The sequence below is a fragment of the Haemaphysalis longicornis genome, unplaced genomic scaffold (genome assembly GCF_048455015.1).
Source record: "Haemaphysalis longicornis isolate Haplotype H1 unplaced genomic scaffold, Haemaphysalis longicornis Haplotype H1 scaffold_6, whole genome shotgun sequence".
NCBI lineage: Eukaryota > Metazoa > Arthropoda > Arachnida > Ixodida > Ixodidae > Haemaphysalis > Haemaphysalis longicornis.
The window spans coordinates 45,150,113-45,165,686 of NW_027526407.1; the positions used below are offsets into that span (position 1 = coordinate 45,150,113).

Genomic DNA, 15,574 nt, shown 5'->3' on the forward strand with positions numbered 1-15,574 from the left:
CACCGAAAACACCCACTTACTAATTTCACTTCAGCAGGGAAAAGTTTTGGGCGTGCTAGTTTATAGCCACAAAGAAAAGAAGCCCAAAGATAAACATAAGTTGAGACGAGTATAGGACAAACGCTAACTTTCAACCAGTTAGCACGTGTCCTGCTCTCGTCTCGTCCTCTGTTTCTGCGCTTGTTTTCTTTGTGTACTAAGTTCACGCCGAGACAGCCTTGCGTGGCTAGCACCGCATTGATAGCCTGGTGTCTTTTCCCAGTTTTTTCTCATGACCATCTGCCTGGCCCTGGGCTACGTCACCGACTTCGGATCCGTCATGCTGCATGGGAAGGCTTCCTCGCTGATGAAGATCTACGCGCGAATCCTGGGCGTCGTGTACATAGCGGTGCTCCTGCCGACTTGCCTCTGTCCGCGTATCTGCCTCTCGTACTTCTTCAGCGTGTTCAACTTCTACATCGGCTGCATTGGACAAGAAATCAAGGCTTGTCTAGGCTCGACTCACATGGATACGGCTAGGTACGCTTATGTTCTAGAAAAATAACGCTATACGAAACTTCACGTTGGTGTATATGTTCGTGATCCGATCAGAAAACAATGACGTTTCACTCTCCGTATTTTGATGCATGTTTTTTTTCGGATTGAAATATGAAGAGGCAGCAGCATTTCCTAAATGAGACGTTCTAGTACATATCATCCCGATCGTTCATTCAGGACTATAATTAACCGAGACTTTTGGTATATTTTAAAAATTATGAGGGTTAGTGTTGGGGAAATTTTAGCTGTGATGACATTGCTTCTGCCACTTTGGAGGTGGAGGGGAAGGATGATGAGAAGAAAGAGCAGGAGAAGGATGGGAGTGGATGAAGGTGGTAGAAACTTTTTAAAGGCAACCACTATGGCTTATGTCTGAGTAACTGCGGGGGGGGGGAAGGAAGGGGGGTGCTTTCATCTAATCAGGGGCAACCTGGCCGTGCCGTCTCGTGGGGCATTCGCCCACAGCATACGCTGGGTCGGAGCTGGTCTGTTGTTCCACTCACTGCTGGTGTGTAAATTTGGGATTTGGAGTAAGGGACGGTTTTTGTGACACCCGTATAGTAAAATAAAAATTTTTTCGTGCTAGTTTAGTACTGCGACACCCTAAAAAAGCAAATGGAACTGAAAGTTGACATGCGGACGCAAACAGGGGTCTTGCTTTTCGGTGTAGTGCGGTCATTTATTATTAAACGCAGCAGTGCGTACCGTGTGTTTCAGCTCTTCAATGATCAATTTAGTAAGTTGGTATAGGTTTAAACTCCAGTAAACTAATCGTCAAAAGATGTCTTTTCATGTACAGTCTGGTTACTTTAACAAGTAAGGCATTGTAAACGTCCAGAACGATTATTTTTAGCAAAGATTAGTACACCACCTTCCCGCGGCTTGACGCATTTTAGCCACGTAGGCGTTACGTGTAGATACCAATTAGCAATATCGCGTTCCTCCTTTCTGGTTTCACTGCATAAAGAGCAATAGTGTGCGCAAGCCCCCTTGCTGCTTGGTTGTTTACGGCGACTATGAAATTTGGACGTATAGGGGGACGCCGTGTTCCCGTGCGCTGTACCGAGCTAGGATACCTGGTAAAGACCAAGATTTATTAAGAGCTACCATACTCAACCCGTATTTTCAAACTCAATAACTTCACTGTTCTTGTGACGTGGCCTATTTTGGGTACCATCTCTTGGTCTAGATTAAATTTTCACCCCTTGATTGTACAACTGTTTTAAGTGATGTTTGTTCTTCAGTGGTCTGCAGGCACTGTAAGATGTTCTTAGCTCCATTATGGGCAGGAGGTACGAAGAACGCCCGCTACCCCAATGTTGAAGCAAGCAGGCAGGTTGCCTCGGACACAGGGAAAGTAGAAGAGGTGCCTATACGCGCAGCACCATAGAAAAGGGTTGTGACATCCAGAAATCCTCGCACATTTTATGCAATTCTGCAACATGCTTACGAAGTTTTATGAAATCCATGCGAATGTAAAGCCTTGATCCAGGTGCCACAGGTACCACAGAAAGCTCCCAACACTAGAAATGCCTTTTTTGCTACACGTGTGCTGGGTCTGGTTAACGCGTTAGCTATGGATTACTTTAATTATACGCCAACAAGGGGTTGCAACAAAGCAAGAAGTGAATTCTTATTTTCCCAAAGCAGACCAAAGATATTTAAAAACGTTTTGTCTTCTCTCAAACTTGCGTAGCGGGTAAAGCAGCTAGTACAAGGGGTGTGTTACTAGCATTCTTGCCATCATCGTATCTATAGCAGTGTAGTAAAATATTTTAATTGAACGCCATTATTGGACGCAATAAATGTTCAGGTGTCTAGCTTAGAACGCTTCATACGAAGAAGGCTGCGTACATTACCGAACATGGCTTCACAGCCGTTTGCATAGACTAGTGGTTTCAGCCGTGTGCAAATGTTGGCAATGTAAACGCCGCAATAAAATAAAACTAGGGTTAAATAAGGCAATTGTAGTGCCTGCTGTGTAGAGGAGTGAAGCAATGCTACGGATTTAGTCTTAATCTATGCGCCTAAGGCCAGACTAAGACTACCACTTCAATCAGTAGTTGTCATGCACTCACAACACTTTAGCTCTTTCGCAGGCTTTGGAGCATCGTATTCTTCAGGAGGTTCGGGTCTGCATTAGCGCCGTTTGCCTCGAATATGAATGTTCCTTTAGCCTACCCAATAATGTCTTTTGGGCACCGGCAGCACCCCCAACTTTATGTTTTGAACAGGCCCGTGAGTTCCTCAGTTTTTGGTATAGTACTGCGCCATCATAGGCCGGAAACAGCTATGGTAGCTCATCACATTTAACAAAGGCTGCTGAAAGTTACATTACAAAGACTGGGTTTCTCCGGCGCTGTGAAGTATATACCAGTTAGCTTGGTTGTCCAAGTATCTCAGTTTCTACGGGAAGAAAATGGATGAGTTACAAGCCACCGTTTGGTGCGTATAAGAGAGAACGAAACAACCGCACTGCATGCAAAGTGTCTTGGTAATCACTCAGAGTGCCCGTCCCTTACGGCCTGCAATACTAGAATACCGGTCGCTTAAGCTCTATAAGACCGGAATAAAAGTACACCTACACCGCTATGAGTGAGCCTTCGCCCACCAATCATACCTTCCCGCAAGAAACGTTCATGTAATGTACCCAAAATGTGTGATACCCACACACTTCCATGGGGTCTGCAACTTCTTGATGCAGTAAACTGGAGGTCGTGGAGCAGTGCAGAAGTCTGCTGCACAGCATTCGCTCTTGGGTACGCGAGACAGCAGTCATCCTTGGGCCCGGACTTCTTTACACCTACGGCTATGCGGCTGGACTCTTCTGTGCCTCCGTGGTCTACTGTATCCTGCCGGGAGTGAAGCCTCTTATCAAGTTCTTTTTCCTAGGAAGCGGCGTCATGCACTTTGTCAGCCTGCTCGTGCCTACCGTCATCGCTCACCGCTTCGCCTACAAGGCGAGTCTCTCATGCTGTATGTGTGTGCTGTTTGACTATAATTGCAAAATCAGTGTTTTGTGAATAGCAGTTAGCTCTTTCTCGCAAACAAAGGCAACATTACCAAACATGTGTGCCCAAGCTTGGTTGTTGCTTCCACGTGAAGATGTTCCGAGCGTGATTGACAAGATTTTCCCCACGATGAGATTAAGTGACATGGTGCCACGATAACGAAAAGTGATTGTGAATGGGATTGTGAACGGGATTGTGAACACGCGCTGTGAGCGTGGTAGTAAAGATAATATCATTTAGTACTACCTAATACTTTTCTGCACATGGTTTCTTACATTTTTCGATTGGTGACGTTCCCTGAATGCCAGAAGCCCAATTATAAAGAGTCATGCTTCGGAAAAAGAAGTCCTGCTATTGTTTGTGTATTTTGCAATCGAAAACGTGTTTGAAAGCCGTAACTAGTTGTAGCGGTTACTGGGTGTCAGACCACTGAAGACCCTAGTAGTAGTTCCTTCTCTACATGGCAAACATCATTGATAAGTGTAATTAAATCGTAAATTAAGAAGTTTGAACCCTACAGCCAACCTCATTACGTACTCCTTGCGAAACCTTTCACGAAAAAGTGTAGCCAGATACCTAGCGTGGAGACCAGGTTACATACATTCGGGCCACCAAGCAGCACATGACGCGCCAGGGAGAGCACTTCATTACCTCTCTCCTCTTCTGCCGTAGTACCATGTACAAACCCACAGTTGGAACTGGATTCTCGGCGCGTTCTACGCAAAATGACCCTATTACGTCTAACTCGAAAGGGATATCTTCCCCGGTGTATACAAACACCGAGGGTGGCCTAGGTATTCATAAAACAACCATCGCCGACAGTGAGTAGCCGCCTTTCGTTACCAGAAAATAGTACCATGCGAATGCGCACACAGACGCGTATTGCCCTTATTGACATTTGAACGCGTCGTCGACCCTTCATTACCTCACGCTGCTGTGAAGTCATTCCGTGCTCCAACGACAGGAATTGTTCTATCATGTCCCTCCACAAGCGGCGACTCTACATTTTTCAAATCCCGATTTAGACTTTCTGGAGCACTTGGCAATAGCAGTCATGTCTTGTTAATATGAGCGCCTTCGTTCCCCAGAAAAATCGTCCACAATGTGAGTTGTCCATATAACGAATTAAGGTAGCCAACTCAAACATTAATAAAACATCGTCCCAGAAAAGAACACTGTTTCTTCAGCCAAAAAACGGGGAGATGCGGGTTAGCATTGATGGCTTCCATCCTAGTGTAGTGTGCAGAAAGCCCACAACGTCGGCTACTTGAGGTACACATTCTGCGCCCCCCTCCTGTTAAAGGTATGCAATAGCCGTCTCCAAGCCATAGTGAGTTCCAATTCGAGAAACGGTTGGCCTGTCTACTTCATCGGCTGCTTCTGTCTGGGAAGAGCTTTGTTCGAGTTGCTGTGACTGGTGAGGGGATCCGCCGACAAGTTCCAGGATCTGCTAGGCTCTCAGAGGCGTTATTCTCTTCCTCGATTTCCAAGAAGGGCAATGCTTCTTCATGTGTGTTTTTTGCACCCAGCTGTCGAAAAGCTTCACGAAGCCTCGCAAGTGAAAGGTAATCCGTAGGATGATCCTGTTCCATAGCAGAGCTGTGGTCAAGAATACCTGAGTGCCGCTACTAGTTCACAATTGTTTCAGGCGGCATTGCGTCCCATCCACTCCCCACCTCCTGAAGGCACCACCTTAAGTGAGCATTTTGCGGTTCGTTGTGTTCCGCACGAGCAATGTAGTACCGAACAAGTCCACTTCTGTAGTCTGCTTTAACGCGTGACAAGTGATTGCGTCCAAGGGCTGTATTTTGGCAGTCATGATGGGTGGAAAAAACTTCAGGGTGACGTTTTTTAAATTCGCACGGATAGATTGGCATGATCCGTTATCAACGCCCAAACAACCCTTCTCTTCCCAGTTTTCAAGAAGTGGTCGAATCGTGCCAGGAAGCTTTCAAATAGCTTTCTCGTCATCCATGCCTTCTTGTTGCAATTGTAGGAGCAATATATGTTCCAGTCAGATCTCAAACTGTGGGCTTCCACTTGTGAGTGGTGCTCGCGTTGCCTAAGAATTTAGCCGTGACCTTCTCTTTGGTGCGCTTGCTTGCAGCCACAAACTCAGATGACACGGTTGAAGATAAGGCCATTTGCAGAAAAATCAAGTCTCATCGAAGTTGTAAATATCATCTAGGAAATACTGAGCAAGAACTTCATTCAGCAAGATGTTTCCGAGTTCTTGCAACGCCGGCTGTATCCACGTTTCCACTCTCTACATGAATATGGTGGCATCAAATTCTACGTCCGTTTACGCTTAGCACCAGCCATTGCTTTTACCGAACTAACCAGAGAGGCGTACAGCCTTGCCTTTTATGCGCAGCAAGTATTGGCCCGAACTATTATCGTCCTGTCTTCTTGTCCGATCGTCAGGACTAGCTTTTTCCAATGTATACCGTGCCGGGAAATCTTGGTTGATAGGAAAGGGAATCACCCTGTCGTCACTACCATAGAGTGTTGTTCGCCGATCACGAATATTATTGATCTCATTCCACAGTACTGAAGGGAAGAGCGTTCCGAGATACCTCGGTGCTTCTGTTTCGTGTGACTCGGCCAACAGCGAATTCCTGTTGCGCGCTGGGGCCTAGGGGGGTGACCACTCATTTTTTCTATTTTCTGCTTTGTGGACCCTTGTCGTAAAAAGAGAGAAAAGTGCCTTTTTCTACTCATTTCGTCCTCAAAATAGCCGTCCTTCGTCCGGACTGCAGGTTTCTAAATTAACGGGGAGAATTGCATGGCGAGAGATCGGTCGACTAAAAATTCGAAAATATTGCGGGGTGTCCACATTGACATCGTCCATATTACCGAGACATGACTGTATAATAAATGGAGTGGCCTTGCGAGATTTTTGTAGTCAGGGGCGGCAACCAATCCCGAGAAGTCTTTAACATTAGGGACAAAAAATGAGTGCTCGAACATACATTCACTTGCTTTGCAAAGAGATTCAACTATTTTCCCATCTCTTCACTTCCCATTCTCCATGCATGGCTTGCTGTGCTTTCCTATCCTAGAATAAAGTCGTGAATCAATCAATTATTAAGCAGGGTACTAATCTACAACTAGCTTACTTGTCGAGTACATAACTCTGATAAGAAAAAATCATAAAAGATGTTACGTTAACACGACTGGAGTTGTCTGGCTTTTCATACAAAGTACCTCTACACCCGAATTTGTAAAATTGCTCCAAACGGGGTCTCTCAGTGTTGTCCCTGTGGTGAACTGAAACAGAAGCTTTTTATCGTTACAGGTCTGGAGACTTCAGACAGATATCTCATGTATATATCTAGGAAAGGAGGATCCAAAGCTAGCACGTCAGGTGAGATTCCTCTCAGCGACGCAAACTTCTGTTCCTCTAGTTCCCATGGAAGAACACTTCTCTTATTGTCAACGACTGCTGAAAAACTGCGCTGTTCGGCCTATTAACCCAGGGGTAGAATTCCGGGTATTGGAGGGAACAGCATGAGTTTAAGCCACAAGAGCACTGCTAAAGTTTTTTCAGAGACCCGTGATTCTTTGCGGTTCTATGTACCTTCAGCATAGTTGTACGCATTGTTTGCATAAATAAGGCATACTTAGGCTCAATTTAGGAATGGGGCGCCGACAATCAAATTTTTTTAATAGCATTCGGCCTCTAACCAGAAGTTGCGATCTTGTAACTATCTGGGAACATAAAATAGCTTTACCAAATTCTGTCTTAGAAGGTTGTGTAAAAGGTGTCATTGCTACAACTACAGAAAACAATTGGTGGCTCCTCTGCCACCACGAGTATTTCATTTGTCTTTTTATTTGACTAACGACCGAAGTTGCGTCGCATCATTGCAGCCGTCCTGCATAGGAACAGAATGTCTTGAGTTCAACCAACCGCTTCCGCTCACTGAATAGCCAGACTCCCTGTTAATTATTAGCAGTGACTGTGCCTGGTCAGTTAGCAGAAAATTTGAGAAGCTTTTAGAAATGAGTCAAATGCATCCGAACAGAATTGCAGTAGCAAGCAAAAGTTTGTGACAGGAACTATAGTGCAATGTTTTTAAATAGATTACATTAGGTGTTCCACCTGTCAGCTTGGGTAGGTTAGTTTTAGCAGTGTTACATTTAGCCACTTTTGCGAAATTTTAGCTTGTTTCTAAAATATTGTTTAGGTGGTCGTGACTCATTACGAAAAAATGCTCCACATTTATTCCCCTTAAATACTTGCTCGAACGAAATAATTCAAACCGGCGCAGTTTTTAATATCCCTATCGTAGGCAAAATATACAACATTCATTTATCGTGAAAAACTCCAACTATAAATCACACCGCAGGTTTATCAAGCTACTCTAACGAAAAAAAACATTTCAGGTACAACTACGCCAGCACCTCCTCGAAAAGTAGGAGTCACCTTGTGAGCAAAAAGAACGGCGTTCTGTCCGCAGTGAAAGGAAAGGGAACTACACTTCTAGAGTTCACTCCTATGCACGCAAAGGATCACAAGGAAAACCCTTATTTTTCATTTACTCTGCTTGTAATAACGGAACTCGCCTGTTTATCTTAAAAATTGGCATTATCTAAAGCAAATATAGTGTACAAAAAGTGGAATGCTTTGGTGCCATATACCGTACTGTACCGGTGAACATCCAAACCACGCAATGGGAGCTTTCCTAAGGGTAGTCAGGAAAGCACGGCTTCCTTTTCTGCCTAGCGTATTTGGTACGTTGCGTTCGGTTAATGCAGGGTTGCGAGTACAGTTTTCGTACACTGTTGTCGTTCTGCAACGTTTTTCGTGATAAAAACATAGATAGGATCGTCTATTTCTCTCCTATAATAAAGACATGAGGACGAAGTATTAAGTAAAACAGCAGTGGTGGCATGGTTTATGAGTCTCCGCGCTGCTGAGCCCACGAGTAAGTTTCTAATGCTTTCAGCAAAAAAAGACTATGTAAACAACATGACAGCGTATTTTTTTTTAAATCGACCGTTACATATCATCGTATTTATTGGAATAAACCTCGGGCGACGAGAAGCGAGGCAAAATCACAGCAAATATAGAAGGTCAAAAACCTGCCTCACGCTGTCGCGGGCGGCGCAAAACCAAACAAAGCCGAAAATATGAGGCATGAATTCAATCTTTAAAATTGTCAGGGTGTACTTAGAGCTTAAAGTTGAACCGTCTTCGTAGGCCCTTGTTGTCATTTTTCTTAGTACGATTCGTCCAAAGTTACTAGCATCAAAGGATGGGTCCTGCAGGCTGGGCCACGGCAGCACCTCCGATCAAATGCGTGACCGCAATGGCTGCGAAGGGAAGTTGGTTGTTCACGGAGAAACTGTTTGTTTCTACAGTTTCGTATATTTTTATGAGCCATAATAAAAGCTCCAGTGGTTTGGCGAATTTGGAGCTGCCGTGTGCCATAGCACAAGACGTTCGCTTGTGTGCTTTTTTTTTTGCATGCTTGATTGTTTGCTTCTCCTCGGTTGCGCACTTGCTTCACCTCTACGTTTTCCTGCTATACAGTATAATCTCGATAAACGGAAATCGCTTAAACAGATTTGACGCTTAAACAGAACAGTAGCCTGGTTTTGTATTCAGATAACGTAAAAACACTCTCGTTAATCGGAATTAAAAAATCCGCGTCACCATGTAGACGGAACCCGAAGTGGAACTTGCGACACTCGTCGGCGTGAGAATCGCCTTTTACGGTTCCCACTGTTTTGTTTTTGTTTATTTTTTCCTCCATGTTTTTAGCCTCGTTGGCCTCGTAAGCGCCACTTGTTAGTGGTCAGCCGTGTTAGCGGAATGAATGCGACATCGCAGTTCTTTTTCCAGCCGTTCGGTCTCTATTCAAGACACCGAGGTTACCGGGCTCAGCTCCTGCTGCCTCGTTCGTGCCATCGCTGTGCTCTTCGCGCTTCACTACCGAGTTGCTGTCATCTAAATTTCGTGGCTTCTAAGCACTCGCGAAATTGAGGCCTCTAGCCTGGTGAAGGCGCAGTCGCAAGGACTGAAATAAAAATAACGGATGCATTTTGTAGTGCGCAGCGACTCATTGTTGCCAAATCAACTTCGTGAATGCTGCGCCTAAACCTCTTGCGATTTTCTTGCTTTCTGAAAAAGTATAAGCTACATCCACCTTGTACTGCTTAGATTTCCATGAAATGATTTTACGAGTGTTTACACGCACATGAGTTTGCACTTTAACACATCTATCTGAGTAAACGGAACTCCTGTTCAACGTAACTAATTTTTTCGGCCCCTTGAAGTTTCGTTTATCGAGAGTCTACTGTAATTCCAAAAATTTTCATTGAAAGTATAGCGCAATTACAAAGAAACTGTTTAGTGTTCTGCTATATTGTTTGGAACCGCAAATGCTCACGTTGCTCGTGTTTTAAAGGGATCTTGCAACACTTTTTCCAACTTGTTTTGAAATCTTCAATGCTTGCAGAACCTAGTCACCCAATACGGCCAGTACATATATTAGGGGGTCGCAAAGTCTCTGAGCCAAAAATTGCTGCTGTATGCCTATCAGATCACTTGGAAACTCGCTCAAAAAATTTGTCTCTCTTCATACCCAGCTTTCTCGCTCAAAATTACAACCTCTCGGGAGCCTAGAAAAACCACTTTAGGAAAATGATATTTGGCATAAAGCTAGATGTCAACGTGATGACTAAAACGCTAAAAGAAGATTTCAGGTTTCTGAATATTTTTTTGTGTAATTCGCTATCAAATCTAACTCCCCATGCATTTCTATGGGATAGTTCCCAGGGCTCAGGAACCCAGTCACGCAACGAGCGCGACTTGAAACTGTGCACAAAGCAAGTATTCACCCCAAATATTATCTGTGCAAAAATGTTTTCATTTAGCTAAAAAATTGCAGAGTAATCACTGTTGAAAGGACTGCCATGGGCGGGAAAGCTGCACATGTCCCGGTATTGACGCTCTTCGATCGTTCCAAGTACGTCAATAAGACCCTGTAGCGGCTGCTGGCCGGTTTTTCTGCAGTTGCAGCGATGAACGCTTTTCGATAGCAACTTTAAAAAAAGCCACAAAAACAAAGCAGAAATGGAAGGCGTACGTATCTGGTGCGAGGAGCAAATGAAGAGTGCCGCTCCGCACTGGCGATAACTATAGCGTTCGCAGTGGTTCGAGACGCGAAGGAAAGAGTTAGAGCGCTTATCGCAAGTATTGTAGGGTCCCCTTAAAAGAGCGATCCATTTTGATATATTAAAAAACTGTAGCAGCCCTTCCTGAAGAACGTCGAGCGAAGCACGAAAGCTCTCTGACATCAAAAGTGCGTCAAGAGTGTGTCAAAATCTTCGCTAGAAGTGCGTCCAACCTTTGCTTAATATGCGTCCGATTGATCTTGAAACCATCAAATATCCGAATCGCAAACTAAGAACAAACCCGTGCGACGATATTTCGCGCCCGAAGTAAACGCATTTTGGTACGATCCAAATGTGTACCGATATGTGTCTTACCAGACAGTCAACATTGTATTCCTTCATCATCGATGCGTGTAGTCTCATCTAGAACCATTCCTTGTTCACCATTTTCAATGAACCGTTCGGACGCAACGGAAGCGAGGTTTCACGTCACGCACGCACCGTGCGTCCACAGATCTTATCAGAGTTTTAGGGTGCACCAAACGGTCTATGGGTAAATGCAGTAGTTTTTTAGGGGAGGCAATCCGTCCCATCAAGAAAGCTCCCGCTTTAATCATTTTATATGTTGTCCTGGTTGCAGGTTCTTATGCTGCTCAACACTTTAAAACAAGAAGACTACTTATTCAATGTCAACAGTTACTTCAACGTCAACCTAGAGACCTTCACAAGCGTGAGCACCATTGTGATTTTTACTCTAAGCGCGGGTACAAGTGTTCAGTTTGACTATTACTTGCTCTTCCTCATTGCTTCTTACAGATTATTGGAGCAGCTCTTATGTACACCGTGTTTCTGGTGCAGACAACAAAGCCACTGGTTGAAGAAGACTCCAATCCATGATATTGTTCACACAATACCTGCTGTACCTCTATGGATCACTTTTGTTTTTCACCAAATATTCCGGCATCGATTTTAATAACGAAATGTGCGGTTGCAGTGATCGCTTGCAGGATATTTTCCCCTTGCCACAATACAATGTATTTTGTGCAATTAGAATTCCTGCCCAGCATCACTTGCATTGTAGTGTGTCGGTCACCGTGTACAAACTTACACCGAAACAAGAAACGCAAAATATGAAAAATAAAAAAAATTACTAAAATAATGGTGGGAGTAGAACCAACTACTTGTAATTTGTCCACTCAGCTGCTGAGAGACACGTGTTCATTGGAGAACCGGTGGTTTTGTCAAACATACTCGGGATGCAGACGCTTTGATCAGGCACATGTGACGCTGGTAGAAGTAATAGCAAGTACACATAAATGCCCAGAGATTGGTCTATTGGGCTGACCTATAGTGTATTTTGAGTGCATATATATTGTTGCGAATTATAATCTTGGCCTCCTTCAATCAATTTGTGGCGTCTGTGAGCAAGAGCAGAAGAGAGCATATGGATGTGGAGCGCGGCAAAAGTGGGATAATGATAGGGAATGTCGGGAGGAGATGGAGGGGAGAACAATGAGGAGAATTGGTGAGGAGAAAAGAGAGAGGAGAAGGAAGAAAGTTGTGCCAGGAGGGTGTAGAGAGGAAGATGCTGTAAGGTTGTTTCGGGAATGGTAGTAGGTGAGGCAATGGATTCGGGGACGGATGGAGAGGACAGGGTGAATTGAATTTGCGGCGCAACGTCGCAATTCCGGTTTGGGTGCGGTCCAAACGTGTCATCGATAAATGTCAGCATGCATCGATATAATGACTGCATACTTCTCAATGGTAGCAATACATTTTAGCACCTACATTAAGAAGTAGAGGTACTGGCGGCTACGCTTGTTGTCAAGCCCGTTCAGTGTCACTCATTACGTACCAATCACCCCCATACTATGCTCGTCGCGTGTACAACCCCTGTATAACGTAAGTCTGAAGATTGTGAGGAAGACGACTATTAATCATCTATTGAAACTGAAAAATTTTCTGGGTTCATAATGGATGCAAAAGCTCATGTAAAGAACCACAGCTTGAGGTTTTTTTCGTACGAGAATTATTAGTCCTGGGTGTGGACCACCTATGCACCAACTGTACTCAAGGTCAGTATATTGTTCTTGCAGCCGGCATGGGCATCGTCCTATGAAAAGTGTGGTTATGTATTTTGAGGTAGGCAACAAAAACGTTTCTACAAATTTATGCTATTTACAACAGCCAAATTACACGGGCTTTGCATACACGAGTATTGAGAAGTGTAAAATCGATATTCGAAATAAAAGCCGCACATGCCCTCCACAGGCCAATCGGAGAAGCTACAGGGCAACATATCAAAAAGGAAAGCAAGGAATAACCCACGTAGGCGCGGCTACCGTTGCGTGCTTATTTGCACTGCCTGCGTATTTCCTGACTCTATGGTGCATGCTCTTTTTTATTTGTTGTCAGCAGGCATCAGCCTGTTTTCACTGTTGGGGATGCTTAAAGCATAAACATTGTGTGGGGTGTTTGAGTCCCCTTTTATGTGAAACAGAGGAGACACGTGCATTTTTGCTTCATTTAAGAAACCCGCGACCACGTGACTAATTCACTCAACCTGTCAAGAATTCCCAGCTGCTATTTTTTTGGAGCAGGTCTCTGACTACGGTTTTTACTCGGTTCTCAGCTCCCCCTTTTTTTCAAGATGTTGATGCCCAAAGTGAGGGAGGGGGGTGCTGAAATCTGAAAAACCGAAATTACAGCCCCCCTCCCTCTCTTTTCCGCGGCCGTATATCGACGAGACGGGCGCAAGAAATATGTTTTATTTCACCAATATTCAAACGAAAAATAGGTACCGACAGGGAACCCACCGCTTTCGTATGATGCCTTCACTAGCATTCTAGTACGTTTTACCACTTGGGCCGCTGCTTCAGTATCCCCCAGCAGTTCGCCCTCTGTTCCGTTGAAGTGGTTTTAATTGAAACTTCATAAATGACTTGGCCACAGCGTCAGTTTCCGCCCGCTTCCACGTGTCTGAAATCCACCTGGCGATGGTTGTTTAGAAAAGGGGGTGCTTAGATTCGCAAGCAAACTTTCTTTTTCCACACTTTTCCCCGAAAGTATGGGAGCGGGCTTAGAATAGGGTGGTGCTTAGAATCGAGTAAATACCGACCACACACCCGCAGCTAAGCGTTTATGCCTTCGTATTTTATTTGCAGTAGAACCCGCATATCTGGAAAGACTAGAGACAAGTTTGAGACACCAAGACGAGACGATCTTCAGTACATTGTAAAGATAAGAAAAATAATCTCGAGTGGGTGGCAGTCTCCGTAGCTGTTATCTGTTGCTGTGGTTCATTGACCAGCCAGCGTGGGTTAACAACGCACATCTCTGTATTCGAAGAAAAACGATGTTTTGGGGCGTTTAACAGTACAGACAAGCCTACAAAACGAATCCTTTACCTCGGGTCGCTACAGAGGGCCCGCTCGGGAAGTTTTTCTCATCACTGGCGAGGTTTTTGACTGAAGAAAAGGAATTGTTGAAGTGTAGAAAAGACGCAAGCCTATGTCTTACAGCAGCGGAGCAGTTTAACCCGGCCATAAGCTGTCCAACGCGAGCAGAAGGCCTCCAATTGGAAAGAAAAAACTCTTCCCGTGGTGGGAATCGAAACTGAGTTCCTCGCGTTATGAAACCGGTGTTCATTCGATTGAGCTATCATCTATTTTTTTTCTTTATTTCCAATTGAGCAATCATCGCATTCTGATTGAGCTTTCATAGCACCGGTTAAGCTTTCATGGCGTTATTTGCTTTAGGTTTTCCGTAGCATTGGCTTTTGACAGGCGGGTCTCCGACGAAGAGACAGGAACCGCCAACTCTGCTTTTGCTCCAGTCTTCCACCACTAAGGCAAGTAGCGCCAATATTTCTTATTGCCTAAACAAAAGGAATTTTGGATATATAATGTGCTCCAAAAATTAACTAAATTCAGGAGATTCAAATACGTAAAAGTGTATTGTGTCAAGTCATTAGGCATTGCGTCAACCAGTGCCGCTATACAAATCAGTTTGAAGAAGGAAAGGAATAAAGTATTTACTGCAGAACGCCTTATTCATCTAATAACAAAATTCAAGCGAAGCCCGCCAATAACAGCCGCGGTTTTGAGAACGGCACTCTTTGACGTCGATATATATGAACTTGTGTTTGGGTCACACCGCCAACTCTATGCGTTATTTATTAAATAATTTTTAAAAGCCGTGTGCGATCCAGTTAGAAGTGTTGCTTTTTTGCAAGTATTTGTCTTGCATTTAAACTTTCCTTTGTGTGAATAACCTGCTTGAATAACAATTAGCTCACTACATGAAGTTGTCGCTGGGGGGCTTTTCCGCACAGCGCCTGTTCACTTCCGGGGTTTACGTATCACAAAGATATAATCAGTATCTCAATTTTCCCTTGGATATTAGGCTAACACCACACGTATCTACACAAAAAAATATTTGGGAGAAAAAATAAGTCAGGATTATATACTCTTAGTGCGAAATTTGTGCGCACCGAAAATAGGAGTCTTCTCGGTCACCACGAACAGCTTGAGTCTCAAAAAGTGATCGCGTGATCAGCGAACGTACGGCGGAGCACTCTACTCTGTCGTTCTATGACAGTGGTTCGCCACTGACGAGCATTTTGTTGCAAATGATGTTTGAACCTCCCGCGCAAATGTTGCGTGCTTCGGTTGAGCCACGCAGCGAGGAGGACGCCGAAGGACCTATGTACGTGCTTCACTCAGCGCGTGCTGGGCTTTTGTGGCGCGGCTTGGGCATATCGCCCTCCCCTTCACATTTTCGCCACACATTCCTCCTCTGTTTTGCTTTCTTTCGTGGGTGTCTCCTTCGTTCGTTGGGTTATGAGGCAGGGAACTCCGTCAAACAAGAGTAGCGTGTGCTGCGTAAGAAAATGTTTTGGT

At 44.5% G+C, this 15,574-nt stretch overlaps 1 protein-coding gene across 1 annotated transcript; it reads left to right on the forward strand.

Moving 5' to 3' along the window:
- Positions 1-286: 286 nt before the first annotated feature.
- Positions 287-11,639, forward strand: LOC144142989 (uncharacterized). The gene is made up of 4 exons (XM_077674815.1): positions 287-519; positions 3,242-3,497; positions 11,314-11,403; positions 11,490-11,639. The coding sequence occupies exons 1-4, from the start codon at positions 320-322 to the stop codon at positions 11,568-11,570; spliced, it is 627 nt and encodes a 208-aa protein (XP_077530941.1). The 5' UTR covers positions 287-319; the 3' UTR covers positions 11,571-11,639.
- Positions 11,640-15,574: the final 3,935 nt, after the last annotated feature.

Excerpts from the sequence above, each read along its gene's own strand:
- LOC144142989 (XM_077674815.1), top strand. The coding sequence starts at position 320 with ATGCTGCATGGGAAGGCTTCCTCGCTGATGAAGATCTACGCGCGAATC. Across the intron at positions 520-3,241 it reads ACTCACATGGATACGGCTAG|TAAACTGGAGGTCGTGGAGC; the intron begins GTACGCTTATGT and ends TTCTTGATGCAG. Across the intron at positions 3,498-11,313 it reads CTCACCGCTTCGCCTACAAG|GTTCTTATGCTGCTCAACAC; the intron begins GCGAGTCTCTCA and ends TCCTGGTTGCAG.